Source organism: Salmo salar, chromosome 07 (assembly GCF_965601325.2).
Source record: "Salmo salar chromosome 07, fSalSal1, whole genome shotgun sequence".
Lineage (NCBI taxonomy): Eukaryota > Metazoa > Chordata > Actinopteri > Salmoniformes > Salmonidae > Salmo > Salmo salar.
The window spans coordinates 25035189-25061355 of record NC_138297.1 but is presented as its reverse complement, the minus strand read 5'-3'; the positions used below and the strand labels follow the sequence as shown (position 1 = coordinate 25061355).

The window sequence follows — 26167 nt, the reverse complement described above, 5'->3', positions numbered from 1 at the left end:
ATCGCTGCACCATCGAGAGCATCCTGACTGGTTGCATCACTGCTTGGTACAGGAATTTCTCTGTCCACGGCCCTCCAGCGGGTGGTTAAGGCGGCCGAGGGATGTGAAAATCGGCTTGTGTGTATTTTCATTAGTTGTCATGAATTTCTATTTCTCAATCTCAACTCATAAGATTGAGCGTGCCTCCCGTTCACCATTTGTGTGCATATGCTATAGTCAATGGTAGGCAGGCTATCAGTGCGTCACCCATCTAACAACAAATGTTCCCACAACTTTAGAGAACGTTCCCTGAGGAGAATATTCCACCAACGTTCCACCAAACATACACAGAACATGGCTGCCAAACATAAGATATTAATGTTCTAGGGAAGGTTGTAAAAACATTTGTGGGAACAAAAAAAAAATAGTTATTACACATGACATATTGTTACTGTTGCCGGCCAATCAAGGCCCTGATTGGTGAACCGCTGATCCATTCATAGCTCTTTGTCTGTTGGCAAGGGAGTTTTACACACCCAGTAGTTTTAAGATAGTTTTTTCAACATGCATATGACACACTGACATATAGTGCCTTCGGATAGTATTCAGACCTCTGACTTTTTCCAAATGTTGGTACGCTACAGCCTTATTCTAAAATGTATTAAATAAAAACATTTCCTCAGCAATCTACACACAATAACCCATAATGACAAAGCAAAAACAGGTTTTTAGAAATGTTTGCAAATGTATTACAAATAAAAAAACAGAAATACCTTATTTACATAGGTATTGAGACCCTTTACAATGAGACTCGAAATTGATCATCCTTGAGATGTTTCTACAACTTGGAGTCCACCTGCGGTAAATTCAATTGATTGGATATGATTTGAAAAGGCACACCTATCTACAGTTGAAGTCAGAAGTTTACATACACTTAGGTTGGAGTCATTAAAACTCGTTTTTCAACCACTCCACAAATTTCTTTTTAACAAACTAGTTTTGGCAAGTCAATTAGGACATCTACTTTGTGCATGACACAAGTAATTTTTCCAACAATTGTTTAGACAGATTATTTCACTTAATCACAATTCCAGTGGGTCAGAAGTTTACATACACTCAGTTGACTGTGCCTTTAAACAGCTTGGAAAATTACAGAAAATGATGTCATGGCTTTAGAATCTTCTGATAGGCTAATTGACATCATTTGAGTCAATTGGAGGTGTACCTGTGGATGTATTTCAAGGCCTACCTTCAAACTCAGTGCCACTTTGCTTGACATCATGGGAAAATCAAAGTAAATCAGCCAAGACCCCAGAAAAACAATTGTAGACCTCCACAAGTCTAGTTCATCATTGAGAGCAATTTCCAAACGCCTGAAGGTACCACGTTCATCTGTACAAACAAAAGTATGCAAGTATAAACACCATGGGACCACACAGCCGTCATACCGCTCAGGAAGGAGACGCGTTCTGTCTGTGCGAAAAGTGCAAATCAGTCCCAGAACAACAGCAAAGGACCTTGTGAAGATGCTGGAGGAAACAGGTACAAAAGTATCTATATCCACAGTAAAACGAGTCCTATATCGACATAACCTGAAAGGCCGCTCAGCAAGGAAGAAGCCACTGCGCCAAAACCGCCATAAAAAAGCCAGACTACAGTTGCAACTGCACATGGGGACAAAGTTCGTACTTTTTGGAGAAATGTCCTCTGGTCTGATGAAACAAAAATAGAACTGTTTTGCCATAATGACCATCATTATGTTTAGAGGAAAAGGGGGAGCATTCTGTCTAGTACGAAGTTATTCAATTACTATATTGTTCAAAACATTACATTCACTTCAACAGGAAAGTTACAAAACTATATTGTGGTATTCAGTGTATTGTTGCACTTTACCGACCTGTAACACAGGCTAAATGATGAAACAGTAGAACGTGGCTTCTCTTTCAAAGGTTCAATCAATCAAATGTATTTATTAAGCCCTTCTTAAAATCAGCTGATGTCACAAAGTGCTGTACAGAAACCCAGCCTAAAACCCCAAACAGCAAGCAATGCAGGTGTAGAAGCACGGTTCTCTCAATTATGAGAACACACTGGTGCAGGATCGCATATAGTCCCAGTGCGAAGCGAACACGTCTCACTGACCCCTACTGGCCAACAGTAGTATAAATGCATCACAATGGCTAAACCTTGGAGGACTGGCATTTCAGTAAAAGTATTCTTCCCCAATACAAAGAAACAATACATAAACACAAATGTGACAATAGATTTAAATGTGACGCACACAAAATGTATCAAGTTGTTTCAGATCTACACATGTGCCTAGGGAGGAGGGGTTAGGATTTCTTCTGGACAGGGCCTAACTACACTGGCCCAATAAGCACATTCCCTAGAGATATCCCTTATTGGGACAGTGGTTAGGCCGTTCGCCATTGGCCGCTAGGGGAGTCACCCTACTGTCTAATTTTAAGCAATTTACAGTCCCAGTCAAAAGTTTGGACACACCTACTTATTCAAGGGTTTTTCTTTTATTTGTACTATATTGTAGAATAATAGTGAAGACGTCAAAACTATGAAATAACACATATGGAATCATGTAGTAACCAAAACAAAAGTGTAAAGTGTATGAGATTCTTCAAAGTAACCACCCTTTGCCTTTAAGATAGCTTTGAAACCTGCAAGAACCTGTTCTTAATGATGTAACTATGTTTTTTGCCAAAGCAGAGATGCTGAAAAAAGTATTTGCCGCTCTACAGACATCTATATCGATCCGCTAACACAAGTAAAAAGGTCCAGTGCACTACTTTTGTGAAAACACCCATTAAAAATATATTTTTTAAATTCATATTTTCTTTTAATTATTAAAATGTTCAGGGGGTGCTGCAGCACCCTCAGCACCCCTACTTCCCACGGCTATGCTTTCCATGACATAGACTGACCAGGTGGAAGCTATGATCCCTTATTGATGTCACTTGTTAAATCCACTTCAATCAGCATAGATGAAGGGGAGACAGGTTAAAGAAAGATTTTGTAAGCCTTGAAACATGGAATGGGCCTTTGAATGGGGTATGGTAGTAGGTGCCAGGCGCACCAGTTTGAGTGTGTCAAGAACTGCGACGCTGCTGGGTTTTTCACACTCACTCCCGTGTGTATCAAGAGTCAACATGGGCCAGTATCCCTGTAGATCGCTTTCAACATCTTGTAGAGTCCATGCCCTGATGACTTCATGCTGTTTTGAGGGCAAAACAGGTGCATCTCAATATTAAGAATGTGTTCCTAATGTTTTGTACACTCAGTGTATAAACTGTATTCTAGTCAAGGTCTATCCTATATAACTACTGCTGTACACACCTTTTCTATTCATATACTGCCAATAATGTCTATACACACCATCATATAAATATATATTTATGACTGACATTGCTCATTCTATTATTTATTAATTCCTTTCTTTTTATTTTGGGGATTTTAGTGTATTGTTTTGTATAAACTATACATACACAAAAGTATATGGACACCCCTTCAAATTAGTGGAAACGGCCATTTCTGCCACACCTGTTGCTGACAGGATACCACCTTTCCAACAAGTCAGTTCGTCTAGGAGTAACAACGGCTCAGCCGCAAAGTGGTAGGCCACACAAGCTCACAGAATGCCGAGTGCTGAAGCGTGTAACATGTAAAAAAAATGTCCTGGTTCCAACACTCACTACCGAGTTCCAAACTGCCACTGGAAGCAACGTCAGCACAATAACTGTTCGTCGGGAGCTTCATGACTTTTCATGGCCATGCAACAGCACACAAGCCTAAGATCACCATGCACAATGCCAAGCGTCGGCTGGAGTGGTGTAAAGCTGCAATGCATAGTGCCCACTGTAAAGTTTGGTGGAGGAGGAATAATGGTACGAGACTGTTTTTCATGGTTCGGGCTAGGCCCCTTAGTTCCAGTGAAGGCAAATCGTAACGCTACAGCATATCCTCACTTGGAAATAAATGCTGCTTTTTTTGGGGGTATACAAAGCAATACAGTAAGAAGCATCAGGATGCTTGTGTGTGTACATCTTCTGGTTATAAGTATTATACACAGTCTAATAAAAATGTTCAGCTAATACAAATAGCTACTGATATTTTACAGGGTAGAAAAAAAATAGAATATTTCATATCAAAGTGTCTTTGGAAAGTGAAAAGTTCAGAAGTATTAGTCTCAGAACAACGTAATGTTCAAATTCAATGGTTTCAACACTTTCCTGAATAAGTGTAAGTAAAGAATGCCAAAACAATGCTTGACTTTAACCAGTGTTAGGGCAAAATGAAACCCAATTCACCACACAAGAACCAAAGCATGTAGTGAATGCAGTTATGCATGTTCTTAATATAATGACACAGTAGGTTTAACTACTTTTAACGAACATTTACTTCAGCTAGAAAACGCCATGTTTAGCCATGCAAGGCATTCTTCAACCACCCGCCTCGCCTGCTGGGTAACGTAGTCTAAATGTTATTAACACATCTTCTTTCCTTTAAAATAAAACTACTTTTCTATGCAACTACACATGTCACATCACATTTGTTTACTCAACCTGCAATTTTCAATAACACATTTCTTTCCGGCAATTATTTTCTTTCTTACATTTTTTTCCCCCCAACTAAATATAGTCTGTATTACTCTATTGTGGCTCCATTTCTTTTCACATAAACCAAACATTCAGTCCAGGTGCCCCTTTTTTGTATTTTTGTTTAGCAATTCTCAATAAGCCTTTCAGGGGCTCTGACAGTCCTTTTTGGTCGTTCTGCTGAAGTGCTTCCTGAAACAGTCAGTCAGGGTGTTCTGACTGAATCGTCCATTTCTAAAGGCCTTTGACGCTTCAGCAGTATCCTCCTGATGATCCTCAGTCCCTGCACAGCTCTTTAGCTTGTGCTCTGGTGGTTTCAGCTGCTCGACACATATTCACTGCTTTATCTAAAGTTAAATCTTGCTCACGCAGCAATCTCTCCTTGAGTCCATTATCAAGTATGCCACAGACTATCCTGTCTTTCACTAGTGTCTTTAAGATGTTCAAATTCACACGTTTTGCTCAGTGTGTTCAGCTCAGCCAAATACTGGTCAAAACTGACTCCCTGTTTCTGATCATGAGAGAAAAACTTGTATCTCTCAAACGTGACGTTCTGGCTTGGTACAAATTACCCCTCAAATTTAGCCATTAGCACAGTCAATGTCAAGTCTGCTTCGTTTTACTGAACGCTATTGTAAATGTCCAATGCATCCTCTCCAATAACATGCAGAAAAATGGAAGCTTTCAATTTGTCATCATCTCCCCCTGCTCCACTGGCTGCTAGGTAGATTTTGAATCTCTGCTTGAAACGTTTCCAATCGTCAGCTAAATTGCCTGTTAACTGCATAGGAGTAGGAGGACTAAGCCTATCCATCACGGAGAACAGGAACAGTGTCAATTTCTCTTATTTCAGTATGTTGCTCGTCAACAGATTCCAATGCAGCCTGGCTCTCGCTGCTGTCACTCTCGCTGCCGCGGCTCGTTGCCCTCGCTCTTGCAAGCTAGCATCTTCGATTACTCACGTTACTTGACTTGTGGTAGAATGTTCCATTTTCGTCGCTGAAATTTGCAGTTAATCCTTTCTTTTCTCTGTCTCATCATAGCTACTACCAATCTGACACCACGTTATGTTTGTTCCTTATATAATGACAAACCGGGGCGTAGGTTTAACTACTTTTAATGAACATTTACTTCAGCTAGAAAACTCCATGTTTAGCCATGCAAGGCATTCTTCAACCACCCGCCTCGCCTGCTGGGTAACGTAGTCCAAATGTTATTAACACATAACACAAATGCTAGCACAAATAAAAAATAAATGTGACAAGAAAACATCTCTTGAATTATGACCATTATTCCAATACAGATTCTCAAAATATACATACAAATAAAAAAAAGTATCAATGGTTGCTAAACTTTGATTATATGCAAAAATAAATATTTATTGCTGGGACAGAAAAGTAACTGAGGCAAAGTGTATGACAGTTTATCATTCCAGCCACCAGACTCTTCTGCTTAGTGATGAAGCAGATGTCTTGTATTATTCATTTATGTTCTTTGTTTACTATTAAATCTGACAATTTTGTTTGACTATGCCTTGACACGTCATTACTCTTCAAGATGCCACTCTTCTTCAAGATGATGAAGAGGCTCTCAGTTAATGCTAAAAGACTCTCTAAGGCTGTTTTTTGCCTGTTCCTTTGTGATCCGTTTCCAGGCAGGGGGGATATCTCCAGGTTGTGCGTCATACTGTATGGCAAATTCCTTGTTGAATTTTGCCATCACATATTTCCAGTAGTCTGAGGCCTGTATGCTGGGATCTGCCGGGATATGCCAGTTGGGAAAAATTTCTCTGTACTTTTTTAAAGGCTGAAGTTCATCATTTGTCTCATAGCATTTGAAAGAACCCTCACTAAACACTGCAGAGGAGCAGATGTCAGTGCAAAGTTTACTTGAGACATTAAACCTGAACTGACCAAGTCCCTGTGGTCTGTGTATTGAGGCGCAGTGCTCATTGTGGGCCTCCCCTCCTGCCTCACATGGTGCCCCGCAGAATGGACACTGCTTACCGCAGCCAAACACTCTTGTGAACAGCTCGTTCTGCGGCTTGATTTTCTGTCTTTTCAATTTACTTTTCACATCCCCTGCTTTTTGGAATTCTTCTGTCAGAGACTGTTCCATCTCCACCACAGATGTTTTGAGCCAGTGGGCAAACTGTTCCTGTTTGGAATTGTTGAGGATCATAGTGGCTTCAAACGCATCTTGGGGAATGACCAGCTTCTCTCCAAGTTCCCTGCATATGTCCTGAAGGAATTCCTTTATGTTGCCGTTCTCATTAGTCTGTGCCTTTGAGATTGCCTCATTGATTACTTTGATAATCCCATTGAGTTGATACTTCTCCAATTCAAACATTTTGTTCCCTTGTGAAAAGCGTTTCAAGATTTCATTCAAAATCCAATTCTTGACAAAAGCTTCATAGTGACAAATGTAGCTCACATAGTTGTCAAAGTTGAATGCTGACAGCAGTTGCTTCAGGATAGAGTACTGGAAAAATGTCCGAGAGCTGAATTGAAAGGCATTCTGCCCCGTTAGCATTACATCAACAATTTCTAGACCCAGAGAATTGGTGACACAGGCTTCTACTGCAGGTCTGAGACACAGGTTGGTGAACTCTGCAGCTTTCTTCTGACACTGATCTTGTCCACTGAACAAGTCTTTGAAGTCTGCCAAGTATTTACCTTTGAACTGTTCAAGGCACCAATGAGGATCGTTGTCACGTATGAACTGTTCATGCATTGCTTGGAATGCCCTGGATGCAAACCCACAAATGTACAATTTAATGGAGAGTTCAAATTTATTGCTTGTCCCAAGATTTTTGTTGGCTTCCAACTTCTCTTCAATCATGTGCAGGATCTCTTGAGTATATGTGTCATGGTAGTTTGTCTTATTTTGAACGGTCTCAACCACAAATTCTTCGCATTTGGCTATGAGGTTGTCTGCCATGGCCTGGGTTTTTCTTGTGTTCTCATTCACGTAAAAGTTATTCACTAACTTCTTTAAGAACCCCCCTGGAGAGACTATGAAGGGTTTTGTTCCATGATCTTCAAGTTTCACATTGTTCAACTTTTCATTCACTGCCTTCTGCATCATGTTAGACCGGAGCTGGTTTAAAACATGGCTCACAATGTCTATTTTCTTCAATCCTGTAAAAGAGAGCTCCTGCACAGTTTCCTCCCACACCTTTTCAAATTCTCTGTCAAGCTCCTGATCTGGCCTCTGACATTTGTTCTTTCTGCAGTTCTCAACCAACTTCAGCACCTTTTCCTCCATCACCGCTGTGTAGGTCTTCTTGATTGTGGCAAGCTTGTTCATTCCTTGTTGAATCTCAACATCAGCGACCAGTTTACTCAAAACAGAGTTTTCTATCTCCCGTTTAAGACTTTTGGTGCTGTTTGCGAAATCCTCTCTGTATCTCTCCACCAAGTAGACATGTCCATCTGCCTGTTCATAGTACTTGGTTAGGTTGTCAAGAAGGGTCTTCTCCCATTGGACAAGTTCTATTGAGGCTTCACTTTTCAAATGATGGAGAAAATCCCTCACGTCTTCTGTTTGATATTTCATTGCTATTGTTCCGAAATTGGAAATCCTTGTTTCAGCATTTGTCATCCATGTGTGCATGTGCTTTCTGAATGACCATTCCCACTTACTGAACTCAACACACAGCTTCATGTAGGCATCAGCCACCAGGCTGTTTCTGAAGCTGAAGATGAAGTTTTCATACTTCACAGCATTCCACAGGCTTTTTGTCCACTCCAGAAAGTCCATGATGTTGTTCCCAGAGGCTTCACAGTTCTGGAAGACCTCGATCATGTTCTTTTTGAACTCGTATACAGACTCGCTGTAACCGGCGTTGACGGGTGCCATTGGGGGGTTTCCGTGCCAAAGTCCAGGGATGTACCAGTTACCAGTCTCTGGGTTGTACTCCATCACATCAGTAAAGCTCTTGTTCTCCTCCTTGTTTTCCATTCTGGCTGCTGCCTGGGTCATCTCGTTTAATTGCTCCAGCAGCATTTTCCGGTCTCTCATGTTCTTATCATGTGCCGAGACATCTGCCACGTTCTGGTGGACAAACTGACACTTGGGTTTCTTTCCCACCTCTTTCATCCGGAGAAAAGCGTGGACCACGATCTGCAGGATGTCCTTCATCTCGGTAGAGTTCTCCATGGCAATATTGATTATTGTGACATCACTCAGCCCGACAACAAGTGTGGCTAGCTCATTGTCATGCTCGTAGCTGTCATCAAGCTGTGCCAGCTCTGGCGACTTCAGCCCTTCTGTGTCGATGATCACTAAGAAGTCGCAGTTCAGCTCTTTCTTGAAGTCGTCTTTGACTTTGATGAGCAGCATAAAGGCCCCTCTTGTGCATCTGCCGCTACTGACTGCGAACTGCACTCCAAACATTGTGTTCAATAGAGTGGACTTTCCCGTGCTCTGAACACCTAGAACAGTTACCACCAGGATCTTGCTCTTCGGTTGCACCAAGACATTGAGCTGATGCAGCACATCACTCACCCATCTCAGAGGTATGTTAGACGCGTCTCCATCCACCAGCTCCAGAGGAAACCCATCCAGAAGCAACTCAGCACATAGTCTGGGCAGGTGCTTCAGTTGTTGCCTTGACTCTTCAGTTTCTTCCAGTAAGACTGCAGATTCATACAGTTGACCCATTTCACGTAGGAAATGCTCAGTTCCCAAAGAACTGTTTGAAATCTGTCTGTCAAGGTCTGCAATTTCATCTTTGTTTTCAGATGAATTCTGAGACTTTTCTTTGTACAGCTCTCTAAGGCCAGATAGGTTTTTACGAGCCATATTGTCCAGGTTCATTCTCATCCATTTCAAGAAATAGGTCCTTTCTAGCCCTGTGCTTGATATTGCATTTATGAAGCAGGTCATTGCCTCTGAAATGTCATATCTCCGTTGCTGTTCCCTAAGTTGTCTCTTGTCTGTTTGGAGTTCACTTTTGTACATCTCTAGGTTCTGGTTCCCAGCTTTCCGCAGTCTGCATTCCTCCTTCTCTAGCCGTGCCAGCTCCTTCCAAATCTGTCCTTGCAAGGGAAGCTGACTTTCCTTATACTGTGGTGTGTCATAAATTTTTGACGTGATTGCGTCAGCATTTAACTTGGCACTCTGACATTCTTTGTAGTCCTCATCAACCAGTATTCCAAGCTCATGCGCCACTTCAGCCATCTGCTCCAATGGCATTTTGGACTTTGAATTCTTAATCAACTCACCAACTGTGTTTCGCAGGTTCTTCACAAAGTCTGCATCATTCATCTGTTTGGTCTTCAGGATGATGCTGCTTTTCTTCAAGTTCAACTCTGCTGCTGTTCTCTTCAAAGCATCAATGCTGAAGCTCTTGCTCTGTGTGTTACCCACTAGAAACAGCTGAGCCTTGGTGTGTTGGCTGGTCAGTAGCTTGTACTTGGTGTCCAGGTTGTCAAAGAACACAAAGACTGCTGCAGAGGTCTGGCAAAGAAAGGAATATTGTGTTTCAAAAGCACTGATGTCCCCTCTAAGATTGCTTACAGCAATTGCTTCACCAAAAATATCAATGTTTTTTTTCCCACTTGGGAGGTACCAGCTTATCTCAACCAATCCGTTGGATATTCTCCTTGGGCTATCGCCACATTCCATGTCGTGGTGGACAAACGTGTCGTGATATTGTTGAGGATTACTCAGCAGCTTGTTTAGAGTCTGAGACTTGGACAGAGAGCACTCGCCCAATCTGACAAAAGAGACCATAGGGAGGTCAGAGAGAACAATCCGGTCTTCAACAAATCCTCTGGAATCTGCCAATGAATGCGGTCTGAACTTCTTGACAATGTCTCTCATGGCCCAGAGCATTAGCGTACACTCTTCTGTGTCACAATTGTGGAGAAGCAGGGGCACTGAAAACTGACACATTGACATTTTCAAAACCATCTCTTGCTGGAGAAAACCATTGGAACACAGAAAGAGAGCAGTCACAATGTCTAAGGGGTTTACAACATTACTAGAGTCCATGTTATCAACCAGACTCTCCAGATCTAGATCTATGTTGCAAAATGAAGCATCACAACTTGCCTCGCTTCCTGATGAGGTACATTTCACACTCCTAGCAGTTACATTCACCATCATTAACCTCTTTAGGAAAATCCATGGCAGGGCTGAGAGAGTCTGAGCAGGTTCATCGGTGACAGTCTTCTCATCAATCTGCAGCACAGTGCTAAGGTCCAGCTTCCCTGTGTAGTGTTGCTCCAACCCCAGGTCCAGCAGCAAACTCTCCAGGTGGGTTTCTGTGGCGGGAAAGAAAATAACGGTTTCAGATCTGACCTCCTTGGTTGTCAATCAATTGATTGTAAAACATCCTCCTATCACACGTTTTAACCTGTCTGGGCTAGGGGACAGTATTTTCACAGCCGGATGAAAAGCGTACCCAATTTAAACAGGTTACTACTCTGGCCCAGAAACTAGAATATGCATATTATTAGTAGATTTGGATAGAAAACACTGACGTTTCTAAAACTGTTTGAATGGTGTCTGTGAGTATAACAGAACTCATATGGCAGGCAAAAACCTGAGAAAAAGTCAACCAGGAAGTGGAGGATCTGAGAATTGTAGTTCTTCTTTCCTAGTCCCTTTCGAAACTACAGTATCTGTGGGGTTACGTTGCACTTCCTAAGGCTTCCATTGGCTGTCAAAAGCCTTCAGAAAGTTGTTTCAGCCTTTTCCTGTTACTGGGCAGATAATAGGAGCTCAGTTACTGAGTGGACTGCCTGTGGACAAAGGGATTGGATATGCGCGGTCACGCGAGCGCTCCGTTCCTTCTTTTTCTCCTTGAATGAATACGCTATTGTCCGGTTGGAATATTATCAAAATTTTACGTTAAAAATACCATAAAGATTGATTTTAAACAGCATAAATATGGATTATTTCGAACAAAAACAACATTTCTTGTGGAAGTAGCAGTCCTGGGAGTGCATTCTGATAAAAATCAGCAAAGGTAAGAGAATATTTCTAATACTAACTCTGAGTTTAGGTTGCCCCGAACTTGGCGGGTGTCTGAATAGCTCGCTGTGATGGCTGAGCTATGTACTCAGAATATTGAAAAATGTGCTTTCTCTGTAAAGCCATTTTAAAATCTGACAAAGCGGTTGCATCCAGGAGTAGTCTATCTATAATTCTTTAAATAATTGTTATATATTTTGTCAACGTTTATGATGAGTATGTTTGTAAATTGAGTTTTGGTGGGAATACATTTTCTGAACATCACGCGCCAATGTAAAATGCTGTTTTTGGATATAAATATGAACTTTATTGAACAAAACATACATGTATTGTGTAACATAATGTCCTAGGAGTGTCATCTGATGAAGATCGTCAAAGGTTAGTGCTTCATTTAGCTGTGTTTTGGGTTTTATTGACACATGTCCTTGCTTGGAAAATGGCTGTGTGATTATTTTTGTCTATGTACTCTCCTAACATAATCTAATGTTTTGCTTTCGCTGTAAAGCCTTTTTGAAATCGGACAATGTGGTTACATCAAGGAGAAGTGTATCTTTAAAATGGTGTAAAATAGTTGTATGTTTGAGAAAGTTGAATTATGACATTTTGTTGTTTTTGAATTTGCCGCCCTGATATTTCACTGGCTGTGTCCCGCAGGTGGGACACTAGCGTCCCACGTAGCCCATATAAATTAACACACTCACTTGTGCGGCCATATGTCACAGCCGACTTGCTTTGGGTCCCGTTCTTCAGCGCCGTAGAGACGTGAAAGCAGTACTTGACACCTGGACTCAGACTGGAGAACGTCAGGGTGTTGGACTCTGTTGTTATCTTCTGGACTTCCTCCCCATCACAGGAACAGGTCACAAGACATGCCTCAGTGACACCAATCGGTTTGTCCCAACTCAGAGACACTGATTCACTGCTGACTTGGTCAATCTTTACTTTTTCAGGTGGCAGAGGTTCTACAAAAAGGGGAAAAAAAGGGCCCAATTCAATTACAACTTAAAATGATAACAAGTCAAACATAATTCTCCCTGTAATGCAAGAGATAATGTTTGAATCATTGCACTTACTTGTATACATGGACATTGTGATCATCGCGCTCAGATTCCTATCTTCTGTGACCGATGTGACGCTGAAAGTGTACTCCGTCCCTGGAAACAGGCCTTCCACATCAGCGCTGTTGGAACCTTGGATGGAACGGATCCCTCTCTGGGTGTTGCAGGAGTAGGTCAACTCGTACCTCAGGGCTGGGTCAGAAGGGCGCCAGCTCAGAGAAACAGAGTCACTGCCAACATAATGAACTGTTATCTCTCCGGGGGAGGAGAGCTCTGTGGAAGAGAGCAAAAAATGTTTGAATAACTTGCACATATGTACAAAAAGTATATAAATATTTCATCTCTGGGATAGGAAATGAGATATAGCAGCCAATCACAAACCTGTAAATATCTTTCAACTATACATAATGAGTCTTCAACACAACTCTTTTCAGGCATGAAACGTTTATAAATACATGCTATTATACTGCATCATCCCTACTGTTGTTATGCTATAATAATGATAATAATAATAGTGAAAGATTTCTTTTAAACAGTTAGAACCAGTGCTGATCGCCATTCAAGGTGAATAAAGTAACGTTCCTTATATGTTCAATGCAAATAAGCATACATGCAGTGTTTGTGAATGAAAAGCAACCGACACTGATTTTATTAAATGATAAAGTATACGGTTGTCAAAAATTCAGAGATACAGTATAATTCCTCTAATATTATTGAAGTACCTGCTACAGCAGCACCCATCTGTTGAGATGGCTCTGTCTCCAGACTGTCAGCTTGTACTCTCTGAGCTGTGTCCTCATCTTTCCCAAGATATAAGTCAAGGAATAGATCACTTGCATCATGAAAGTCCTTAAATTCAAAAGTAAAACGTCTACAGTCAATTGAATGAAAAAACATTTAATGAAAATGTACCACACACTGCAAATTGCAATGTCCTTTAAAAATGTACACTCTTATCAAGTACAACAACAATATGTGCAGGGCCTAGTGAAAGTCAACAAGGGCGATTCCATGCCAGGAAAGCCCGAAAATACTTTTGGTATCTCAGATTGTTCTGGCAGTTATCACATAGAAACTTAATGTTTGATAAACCTTTTAAATGTTTGTACCCTTTTAGGCCTTATTCAGACCTATCCATGCCTCCTGTAAGATCCTATGACCCATGAACTAACTGTGCATAATACAGAAAACATCCTGGTCTGATTATACTCCTTATAGTGTGCTCTAAACTATGGAGGATGTCTAGATTCTGAAATACAATTCTTCACATACATACATATATATTTTTTTAAACACGTTTGAATTGTGTCCACAAATGTACCCTAATTTCCATTATATGTAAATAGTTGTATGATTAGTGAATGCCAAAATGTAGTTTGTTAGATCATTATCCCCGACTTGCCTAGTTAAATAAAAGGTTTAAATAAAATAAATATTAACTGAAAAAGTAGCAGAGCACTCATTTTGGAAATATGTTAAAAAAAAATATGCAAAATCAAAGAGTACTTTTGAGTTACTCATATTTTTATAATGTGACTAAATTAATGTGACTTTTTAAAAATCTAGACATACTCCATATTTTAGAGAACACTATAAGGAGTAGAATGACAGCAAGATGTCTGTCATTTGCGGTTCATGGATCATAGGGAGACAGGTATACAATTCCTTCGGAAAGTATACAGACCCCTTGACTTTTTCCACATTGTGTTACGTTACAGCCTTATTATAAAATTGATTAAATTAAAAGAAATCCTCAGCAATCTACACAAAATACCCCATAATGACAAAGCAAAAACATGTTTTTTTAAATGTTTGCAAATGTATTAAAAATATAAAACAGAAATACCTTATTTACATAAGTATTCAGACCCTTTGCTATGAGACTCGAAATTGAGCTCTGGTGCATCCTGTTTCCATTGATCATCCTTAAGATGTTTCTATAACTTGATTGGAGTCCACCTGTGGTAAGTTCAATTGATTGGACATGATTTGGAGAGGCACACACCTGCCTATATAAGCGCCCACAGTTGACAATGCATGTCAGAGCAAAAACCAGCTCCGAGACAGGATTGTGTCAAGGCACAGATCTGAGGAAGGGTACCAAAAAAATGTCTGCAGCATTGAAGGTCCCCAAGAACACAGTGGCCTCCATCATTCTTAAATGGAAGCAGTTTGGAACCACCAATTCTATTCCTAAAGCTGGCCGCCCAGACAAACTGAGCAATCGGGGGAGAAGGGCCTTGGTCAGAGAAGTGAATGCCAAAATGACAACCATCTCTGCAGCGTTCCACAAATCAGGCCTTTATGTTAGAGTGGCCAGACGGAAGCCACTCCTCAGTAAAAGGCACATGAGAGCCTGCTTGGAGTTTGCCAAAAGGTACCTAAATACTCTCAGACCATGAGAAACAAGGTTCTTTGGTCTGATGTAACCAAGATTGAGCTCTTTGGCCTGAATGCCAAGCATCACGTCTGGAGAAAACTTGGCACCATCCCTACGGTGAAGCATGGTGGTGGCAGCATTACGCTATGGCGGTGTTTCTCAGAGGCAGGGACTTGGAGACTAGTCAGGATTGAGGGCAGATGAACGGAGCAAAGTACAGAGAGATCCTTGATGAAAACCTGCTCCAGAGCGCTCAGGACCTCAGACTGGGGCGAAGGTTCACCTACTCCGGGATGCTGGCCTTCTAGGCAGAGTTCCTCTGTCCACTGTCTGTGTTCTTTTGCCCATCTTGCATCCCGGAGTCGCCTCTTCACTGTTGATGTTGAGACTGGTGTTTTGCAGGTACTATTTAAAGAAGCTGCCAGTTGAGGACTTGAGAGGCATCTATTTCTGAAACTAGACACTAATGTACTTGTCCTCTTGGTTAGTTGTGCACCGGGCCCACCAACTCTTTCTATTCTGGTTAGAGCCAGTTTGTGGTGTCCTGTGAAGGGAGTAGTACACAGCGTTATACGAGATCTTCCGTTTCTTGGCAATTTTTCACATGGAATAGCCTTCATTTCTCAGAACAAGAATAGACTGACAAGTTTCAGAAGAGAGTTCTTTGTTTCTGGACATTTTGAGCCTGTAATCGAACCCACAAATGCTGATGCTCCAGATGCTCAACTAGTCTAAAGAAGGACAGTTTTGTTTCTTTAATCAGCACAACAGTTTTCAACTGTGCTAACATAATTGCAAAAGGGTTTTCTAATGATCAATTAGCCTTTTAAAATGAGAAACTTGGATTAGCTAACAACATGCCATTGGAACACAGGAGTGATGTTTGCTGATAATGGGCCTCTGTACGCCTATGTAGATATTCCATAAAAAATCTGCCATTTCCAGCTACAATAGTTATTAACAATGTCTACACTGTTTTTCTGATCAATTTGATGTTATTTGAATGGACAGAAAATGTGCTTTACTTTCAAAAACAAGGACATTTCTAAGTGACCCCAAACTTTTGAACGGTAGTGTAAGTCAGGACTGAGTCTGCACCACGTAGGAACACTCAAATTATTGTGGTGGCAGCATCATGTAATTGGTATGCTTGTCCCTGGCAGGGACTGGGGAGTTTGTCAGGATCAAAGTAAATATGAAAGGAGCAAAGCACAGATAAAAGGTTATAGGAAGACCCAGCATTTTTTTTTGTTGTTGAGCGGTACAGTTTCAGTCCTGTTTTAAATCTGCTTAAAAAAATCAGACAACGCTTGAATATTGCTCTCCATCAATGATTCCCAACCAAATTTACTGAGTATGAACAATTTTGACAAAAATAATGGATATACAGTATGTTGCTCTAAGAGATTTACAAAGTTGGTAGAATTTTATTCTAAATTATTCTCAGCTATAATGGCTGCCAAAGGGGCTTCCACCAAGAATGAACTCTGGGGTGTGAAGACATACGCAATCAATACATTGTTTTATTAATTTGGAACAGTTTAAAAAAAAAAAAAACATTTTGAAAATGGAGTAGATTCTGACAATAGGTAAGAAAAAAATCAAATGTAACCACTTTTTAGATTTAATTTTAAAACAGAACAATTTGAAGACTGTGCAAGGGGTGTGTACACTTTCACTAGGTACTGTATACAATGTATATAAAGAGTTTATTTCTTGCAAAAGTATTCAGACCTCTTGGATTACTTAAAAAAAAATTGTGTTACAAAGTGGGATTAAAATCGATTTAATTGTATTTTTTTGTCAACAATCTACACAAATTACTCTTGTCAAAGTGGGAAGTTTTTTTATTATTAATACAATTTTTATAAATCAAATAAAGTTGTTGCATAATTGTTGTCAATACATGTTAGAAACACCTTTGGCATCAATTACAGCTGCGAGTCTTCTTGGGTAAGTCTCTAATAGCTTTGCACACCTGGAATCTGCAATATTTGCCATTATTAATTTTTTAATTCTTCAAGATCTGTCAAGATTTTGGGGATCATAGCTGTAGAGCAATTTTATAAACGTGCCATAGATTTTCAAGCAAATTTAAGTCAAAACTGTAACTTTGAATTGGGCAACAGACATATACAACACAATTTACAATGTGGACCCAGAGGATATCACTTGAAAGTATTAATTAAAAATGCTGATTTCCAAAGTGGTCCTCGATGGTAAAAACAATAACACATAATGATTAAAAGACAAAATTACAAACAACCATAAATACTTTCATTTATATTGACATCCTAAAAAGTGGCACTATTCACTGCACTTCTCCCTAACCTTAAAAATCAACCATTTTCATTTCACATTAAAACAATCTATTAATTGCACATCATACTGATCCTTCAAATAAATACACCTGACCAGCAGTAGGGGGCACAAGGGGCAGTGGAGTGGTTTCCCTTACTTAGACAACCTTGTCCAAATGAAAAACTTTGCCTGCTTTTTAAAAGCTATTTTTACTTTTTATTTGCTTGATCTCCAAGGGAAGGCTTTTCCAATAGACAAATGCATGTATGGAAAAACGTGCTCCTCGCAGTACCGTTTACTCTTGGGATTTTACAAGACATAACACTAGCTCTGGTATTGTGACTGTGTTGGTTATAGACCACATCAATGTGGTTTTTCATGTAACCTGGGGCACGATCATTTAAGATGTCAAACATATGATTAAGTTGATCCACTCTGGACTCCAAAGGCAACAAGCCCACCTCCCGGAACTCCTGTACCCCTATGTGCGTCCTAGGGGGGACACAGCATATACCTGATAACATTATTTTGCATGACCTGCATTCTCTTTTTCAGCTTTTTTGATAGCCCACTATACCAAGCAGAGCAGGCATAATCAAAATGACACTGAATCAGGGTTGAGACAAGCAGTTTCTTAACTTTAATGTTAAAATATCTAGTGTTACGGTGTAAAAATTTCAATTTGTCTGCCATTTTAGAAATTATTTTAGCAGCAATCAGGTCTCCAGAAAGGGATTGATCTAGGGGCACACCAAGATAAGATACACTTGTTTTAGATTCAATCTCCATGCCTGTACAGTTCACCATTATCTTGTCAGCCCTAAGCAATCTAAGTTTTGTTCCAAACAAAATCGATTCAGTTTTTCCCAAATGTAGTGACAACCAATCTCTAACAAAATGCAATTCCTTACTCAGGGTCTCTATGTAAACTGTATCCTTCTCTGATACCAGTATGGCTGAATCATCAGCATAAAGCAATAGTTTGCACTTTACTGTATCTGGCATATCATTAACGTATATAAGAAATAAGAGAGGCCCTAAAGTTGATCCCTGTTGTACTCCACAGGATATTTCTTTCGCCTCAGACAGAACATCACCAACGTCACATGCCTGTGTTCTGTTGGTCAGATAAGACCTAAACCAATTCACTGCTACATCATTTAGACCCATGCATTTCAGTTTCATCAGGAGAATATCATGGTCCACAGTGTCAAAAGCTTTCTGCAAGTCTAACATGACCATACCTGTATAGTTCCCCTTCTCACCTTTCTAGTTGACGTGGTCAAAAAGGTGGATAAGGCAAGTATCAGTGGAATGAGCTGTTCTAAAGCCAGATTGGAGTTCATAAAGAAGTTTGTGCTCAAGAAGGTATCCCTCAAGTTGATTAAAAACTAATCTCTCAACAACTTTAGATAAGGTGCCGAGGATTGACACAGGCCTGTAATTTCCTACATTTGTTTTACTGCTCTTCTTGTGGAGCGGAACCACACGGGCTGTTTTGAGATCCTTGGGAAATGTACCACTACTAACAGAAAGGTTTACAATATGTGTTATCATTTTAGCAGTGACACAAGCACTATGCTTTATGAATCTTGCAGGAAGGTTATCCAGCCCAGTTGCTTTGTTTGTGCTCATTAAGCATAGTAGATTGGAAACTTTGTCCTCGGTTATGCTATGGTAAAAGTTGTTAATGAAAGACTGGCCAGTGTTCAGAGCATGTGGGTAACTTCTTAACCAGAGATGAGGCTATAGTGGTAAAACATGTGTTAAAATAATTTGCAACCTTTGCCTGGTCATAACATAAAACATCATCAATATCCAGGCCATAACTACAGGAACATTAAAATAATCATAAAAAATAATTGGGGAATCATCCAAGGTGATACGCTACTACGCCAAGTCTTCCCTGAGCCACCAGTCATAAACTTTAAGAGATGTCCTACCCTAACTGACAAATTAGTCCACAGCTATCTTCCTGGTGACTCAAAAAACTTGGCTAGACCACAAACCCAAGGGCTCTTTAAATGAAACCATTTCAGAAATATTGCACAGAAAAAGTATTTTGTTGACACAGCTTCTAAAATGGAGTATCACGCCAAGCATTTCATTAATTGCAAAACCATTCATGTCATCTATAGATTGGAATGTCCACAGTGCAGGGTGTTCTACATTGGACGGACAAAGAGACGCCTTCAAGACCGCTTAGCGGAACACAAGTACGCCATACAGGTAGGCAATGAAGACTACCCCATGGCAAGGCACTACAAGTCCTTACACCATGGCAACCCTGCCTCCCTACAAGCTATGGGTAGTGATCATGTTCCGACCTCAATTAGAAAAGGGGACCGTCTTAAACAACTAAACCAAAGGGTATGTTTTTGGATTTACAAACTACAGGCCACCAAGTACCCTGGTTTAAATGAAGATATGGATTTCTCACCTTTTCTGTAGGGTCGTGATAGGTCCATTTGCTGTCATCTAGTGGACATTTTGCTCTATTGCCCTCAGCTATGTTTAGACTGTTGTTGTCCATGTTTGCTGTCTTCCAGTGTACTATGGAATAGATTGCCAAGAAAAGGAAAAACACTTTGCCCAGTCATATTTAAGTTTAGAACTACCTCTCTAGGATTTCTGATGCTTCTAGCTTGGAGTAAAAAAAAATGATAACACATCTACAGTATTTCACTTTTTAAATGTGTATAGTATTGCTTACTAGGTGTTGTCCAATCAATTTTGTAACCACTCCCTCTTCTAATTAGGGCTGATTGGAAAAAGCTGTTCAGAAGAGGACATTGTATTATTTCTTTGTACTCCCTGACGAAAGCCATACAGCCGAAACGCGTCGGATTTTTAAAACTTTGTTTCCATTGAACATGCCATACAAATAAAGGCATTTTAATCAATTATATGAAGAGTGCCTTGGTCCTCCTTTCTTTTTGATTACCTTATTGGGAATTTTTGAGCCAAAGTCCTTTAAAATGTTCCACAGTTTACAAGACTGATGTAAGTTGTCATTAACAGCGTCTATATGTTGGGATTTGGTCTTTATCCATTTCGTATCTTGCCTGGTTTCTACAGTTTATATAACTGTCATAATCTTGTAGATTTGTCCTTTGAATCTGGCTAGGTAGCGACACCTTTTCCTTATGAGGTTTAAGACCTCGGAAGTGATCAATTTCCCTGACCGCTGTTTGATTCTAATTTGTTTCATCGGTGCCAGAGAGTCGAGTGCAGACAGAAACCAGATTTATTTTTTAAAGATACCAAGCTTGATGAACATTATCACAGTTTAGTACATGAGACCAATCCAAAATTCCAAGGACCTCTACAAAATGTTATTGAGTATTGTTTCATAGACCGTACCTTCATGTATTTATTACCTGGCTCTAGTAGCATTTTGGATTTCTTACGGGTACAGTAGGTTACCATATGATCACTAAAACCAATATTTAAGACTCCTGACTGGCAGATGTTCTCTTGATCTGATACAAAAAATGTTTTAACTAGGCAAGTCAGTTAAGAACAAATTCTTATTTACAATGACGGCCTAGGAACAGCGGGTTAACTGCCTTGTTCAGGGGCAGAATGACAGATTTTTACCTTGACAGCTCAGGGATTGGATTCGATCCAAAAACCTTTTGATTACTGGCCCAACACTAATCACTAGGCTATCTGCCTAAAGTTGATTTACTATCAATACACACCCAGGTTGGCTCAACAAGCAGTTCTTTTAGTTCAAATAACTGATTAAAGTTATACAGGGCTTTTTACTAGTGTACTTTTCTTTGCAACTCCAGTGTAGAGTTGGCCTTGTGTTGTAGGTTATTATCCTGCTGAATTTCTCTCCCAGTCTCTGGTGTAAAGCAGACTAAACTAGATTTTTCTCTAGTATTTTGCCGTTTCTTTTTATCCAAAATAACCTCCCTAGTCCTTGCCGATGACAAGCACACCCTTAACATGCAGCCACCACCATGCTTGAAAATATGAAGGGTAGTATTCAGTGATGGGTTGTGTTGGACATTCCCTAAACATAATGCTTTGTATTCAGGACATAACGTTTATTTCTCTGCCACATATTTTTTGCAGCTTTACTTCAGTGCCTTATTGCAAACAGGATGCATGTTTTGGAATATTTTATTCTGTACAGGCTTCATTTTTCCCCCCCCTCTGTCATTTAGGTTAGTATTGTAGAGTAACTACAATGTTGTTGATCCATCCTCAGTTTTCTCCTATCACAGCCATTAAACTCTAACTGTGTTAAAGTCACCACTGGCCTCATAGTGAAATCCCTGAGCGGATCCCTTCCCCTCCGGTAACTGAGTTAGGAAGGACGCCTGCATCTTTGTAGTGACTGGGTGTATTGATACACCATCCAATATGTAATTAATAACTTTTCCATGCTCAAAAGGATATTCTTCTGTTTTTATTTTTACCGATCTATCAGTAGGTGCTCTTCTTTGCGAGGCATTGGAAAATCTCCCTGGTCTTTGTGGTTGAATCTGTGTTTGAAATTCAGGGACATTAGATGATTGTATGTGTGGGGTACAGAGATGATGTAGTCGTTAAAAAATATGCAACATATCATGTGAATTGTTAAGCACATTTTTACTCCTGAACTTATATACGCTTGCCATAACAAAGTGGTTAAATACTTATTGACTCAAGACATTTCAGCTTTTCATTTTTAATGTATTTGTAAAAATATTGAAAAACATAATTCCACTTTGACATTACGGGGTATTGTGTGTCAGCCACTGGCACAAAATCTAAATGTAATCCATTTTAAATTCAGGCTGTAACATAACAAGATGTGGAAAAAGTCAAGGGGTGTGAATACTTTCTGAAGGCACTGTATAGCGTTTTGCAAAAAAAATAGATTATTTGTCTCTCTGAAATGAAGCCATCAGGTAATAGATTTTAAACAAATACATGTCTGTCATTGAACAACCCCATGCCATGATTAGATGGTGAAAAAAAACACACCATTCTTTAAACAATAAAAGCTCATTTACCAACATTTCTGAAAATGGATATGCATTTTGGAAATAAACTTCATATATAGGTAACTGACAAAATAAAGGAAATGAGGGTACAAAGGATGCATTTACACAGGCAGCCCAATTCTGATCTTTTTTTCACTTTTGACCAATCAGATCAGCTCTGAAGAAGATCTGATTGATCAAAGTCACTTTTTAAAAAATATAATTGGGCTGCCTGTGTTTAAACGCGGCCAAAGTGTATTAAAAGCAGGTGTGGTTCCTGAGTTAATTACGCAAATACCATCCCATCATGCTTCGGGTATTCATGTATAAAAATGCCCAGTTGCCCATTATTTTGGCAATGTCCCCAATCACTTCCCTGGGGCATTGGGATATTATTTAGACCAGAGGAAAGAGTGTCTCCGACTGACCCCACAAAAACACTGGGGCAGCAGCTGGTCTCCTATCCAGGGACCGACCAGGACCAACCCTGCTTAGCTTCAGAGGCAAGCCAGCAACACATTTCTATCTGTAAAAACCTCAGTGTGAAAGAGCAACAGCACACCCTACCTCTTCATCTGAGGAGCTATCCATTGGCAGGGTGTCTTCAGTCGCCCCACTCCTAACCCGGTCAAAGGTCACATCTTTTAGACTGCATGGCTCTGAAATACGTTTGGGGTAATAGATTGTTACAATGCCAATCAAATACATGTTGCAGCACATCAAGTTGGTGAAGCATTATCAGATGCATTATATCTCAAAGAGAAAAAGCACTAACTGTAATATTGATAATTATGCCATTTATCCAAAGTGACTTACAATGGTCCTGGCTGCGGGAGGGGGGCACACTTTAGCTAGGTTGTTTAGCCCATAGATTTTGTTCTAATGTTTAAGTCACTCAAATATCACATGAACACACATAAAATGGTAAAATGTGTAGAATTGTAGGAATTAACTTTAATACGGCAAAATAATGTCTGCAATCAATGACAAAATGTGTATAATTACAGGAAATAAGCTTTAAAAACAGCAAAATCCTTTCTCTGCCAACAAGAGGGCTGTGAACAGTTTGTGTCATGAACAGTGCTAGTACCCATAGAAATCGACGTGGCACTCGCCCAGCGTGCAGGGAGGGGGGTGGGGGCAGGATGTTCCCCAATGCTGGAAGGGGGCCTGAGTGAAAAAGTTTGGGAACCCCTGAACTAAGCTACAGAGGACCATCCCTTGATACTGATCCAGGTCAGATTAGTTTCGGGCTGCTAATAAAGGACTAGTAACTACTTTTGTCAGCACCCATACTTCCTGCTGCTATTCCAAAAGGACAATTCCCGTAGATGGTCCCATAGAGAAATATTTTTTTTAATTCCTAAAAATACACTTTCATTATGACCTTTGTACCAAAGTTAACCATATCATTTTTACCCAGTAATTTTCTTCGAGGGCGATTTTTTTTTTCTTCTTCTTCTTCCCTTCACTAACAGCTGACGATATTAACATTTAATATCCATCCAATGCCTTCTATGCTTCTGGATGACGTGATTACGTTGTCGCTGTTTGCGCTTGCTCCAGTGCGCACTGAGTGCTGGCATTACCGGCTCTAAAGCATATGACAGCGACCACGAAGCGGCGTATACGAACGTGAGTAGACGCTGTCTCCAGTTCATATACACTGAGTGTACAAAACAATAAGAACACCTGCTCTTTCCATGACATAGCTTTCACCTGGTCAGTCTAAGATCCGTAATTTTACATTTACGTCATTTAGCAGACGCTCTTATCCAGAGCGACTTACAAATTGGTGCATTCACCTTATGATATCCAGTGGAACAACCACTTTACAATAGTACATCTATATCTTTTTTTTTCTTTTTTTTTCTGGGGGGGTGGGTTAGAAGGAATTGATGTCACTTGTTAAAATCCACTTTAATCAGTGTAAATGAAGAGGAGGAGACAGGTTAAAGAAGGATGTTTAAGCCTTGAGACAATTGAGACATGGATTGTGTATATGTGTGCCATTCGGAGGGTTAAGGGGCAAGACAAAATATCTAAGTGCCTTTGAACGGGGTATGGTAGTAGGTGCCAGGCGCACTGGTTTGAGTGAGTCAGGAACTGTGTCAAGAACTGCAACGCTGCTGGGTTTTTCCACACTCAAAAGTTTCCCGTGTGTATCAAGAATGGTCCACAACCCAAAAGACATCCAGCCAACTTTACACCTTGTAGAGTCCATGCCCTGACAAATTGAGGCTGTCCTGAGAGCAATGGGGGGTTGCAACTCAACATTTTACCTTTATTTAACTAGGCAAGTCCGTTAAGAACAATTTCTTATTTCCAATGACAGCCTACCGGGGAACAGTTGGTTAACTGCCTTGTTCAGGGGCAGAATGACAGATTTTTACCTTGTCAGCTCAGGGATTCAATCCAGAAACCTTTCGGTTACTGGCCCAACGCTCTAACCACTAAGCTACTTGGTGCTCCTATAAGGTGCTCCTAATGTTTTGTACACTCAGTGTAGTTTATCAGTTACCGAACATAAAAATCCCTGGGCAACTGTGGACTTTGCACTGTGGACTATACACTTTGCAAGGCAAAGATTTTGGCAATGATGTATATATATATATATAAACCCTGGATTGCTAATAGAATGTATTGGCCAATTAGTGGCTTTGAAACTACCAGTCACCATATTGGTACTCCCCAGAACGAACAGTCTTCCATTAAAAAAAAATAAAAAATACTTTAAGGTATGTTTATGTTGAGTTCACATAATTTAAAAGAATGAATTGAGGTGTCTGTAACAGAATATACAAAACGAATGTTGAAGTTAATAAATGCATTTCTCTAGCTTCCCCCCCAAAAAATTTACAATGGGGAGGAGTACCAAGATGGCTGTGCAGTGGCTTCAATACAGTGCCCCTCGTCAGTCATGCAGGGTTCACCATTGATTTATTTTATTTGTAATCGTATTCAATCTACTTGTGAATGTGAATAGATTGTTTAGTTTTTATTAATAGCGTTTTATATTTTGTAGTGTATTTTTTTTAGAATAATTGAGAAAAATACAGCCGATATGACTTTGACTTTATAAAAAACTCGTGAGTCTACCTACCTCCCTCTTCCTCGACGATTGCTTTGCAGCCCAAGCAAAACCACTGTCCCTCCTCGCAAAACCACTGTCCCTCCTCGCAAAACCGCTGTCCCTCCTCACAAAGCGTGTGACATCGAATACACTTCATTTCCTGAAAATGTTTGCCACAGAAAAACATCAATAATGTGAGTAGCAGTAAAGTGAAATGTTGTAGTGATTTAGGCACCCCATATAATTAATACAAAAAATTATCAATGCCGCATAATCGGATCACGAGAATGTTGAAAAAAACAACATTTGCATTCACAAAAAGTATATTAGCCTACAGTTAGCTTAGTTTATAATCAGTTACTGTGATATTACATGTACCATTTCGTAGGCCTACGTGTTGCATAACATTCCCTTTTTGTAATAAAGATGATAAAAAAACGTTACCATGTGATTTAAACCATAAAAGAGTTTGATAAGCAAAGTTTTATGATACACGACTCACCTCCTGATCACTCCGCAGCTCAATGGCGGATAATCAAACGTTCCAGTGGGATGAACCATGTGCATGAATGACAACCTGTTTTATCGTGCATGACAACATTCATGCCATCATATTTGAAACATTTTCAGACCTTTACTGTAGTAGCCTACGTTTTCTTAGGGTGTAATTAAAGTTCAATAATTTTTTTAATATCGTAATTTGGTTATCATTTGGTTCAGGCCATCTATGCTTATCTTTCAGTTTCATTTCCTTGAAAAGGGAAAGTAAGGGAATAATAGCCTAGTGTGGGCAAGTCAGCGGA

At 40.0% G+C, this 26167-nt stretch overlaps 1 protein-coding gene across 1 annotated transcript; it reads right to left on the bottom strand.

The window, feature by feature from the left end:
• Positions 1-1915: 1915 nt before the first annotated feature.
• On the bottom strand, positions 1916-26131 carry LOC106608810 (interferon-induced very large GTPase 1). Its single transcript, XM_014206968.3, has 7 exons — positions 25867-26131; positions 25395-25524; positions 22859-22950; positions 13351-13477; positions 12644-12901; positions 12272-12532; positions 1916-10858 (listed from the first exon to the last, which is right to left on the bottom strand). Exons 2-7 carry the CDS (start codon positions 25519-25521, stop codon positions 6177-6179), a joined length of 5547 nt encoding a protein of 1848 aa, XP_014062443.2. The 5' UTR covers positions 25522-25524; positions 25867-26131; the 3' UTR covers positions 1916-6176.
• Positions 26132-26167: the final 36 nt, after the last annotated feature.

Coding starts and splice junctions, on each gene's coding strand:
- LOC106608810 (XM_014206968.3), bottom strand. CDS start 25,521: ATGAAGTGTATTCGATGTCACACGCTTTGTGAGGAGGGACAGCGGTTT. Junction 22,951..25,394: donor AATCGTCGAGGAAGAGGGAG/GTAGGTAGACTC, acceptor AACGTATTTCAG/AGCCATGCAGTCTAAAAGAT. Junction 13,478..22,858: donor ATAGCTCCTCAGATGAAGAG/GTAGGGTGTGCT, acceptor TTTGAATTTAAG/GACTTTCATGATGCAAGTGA.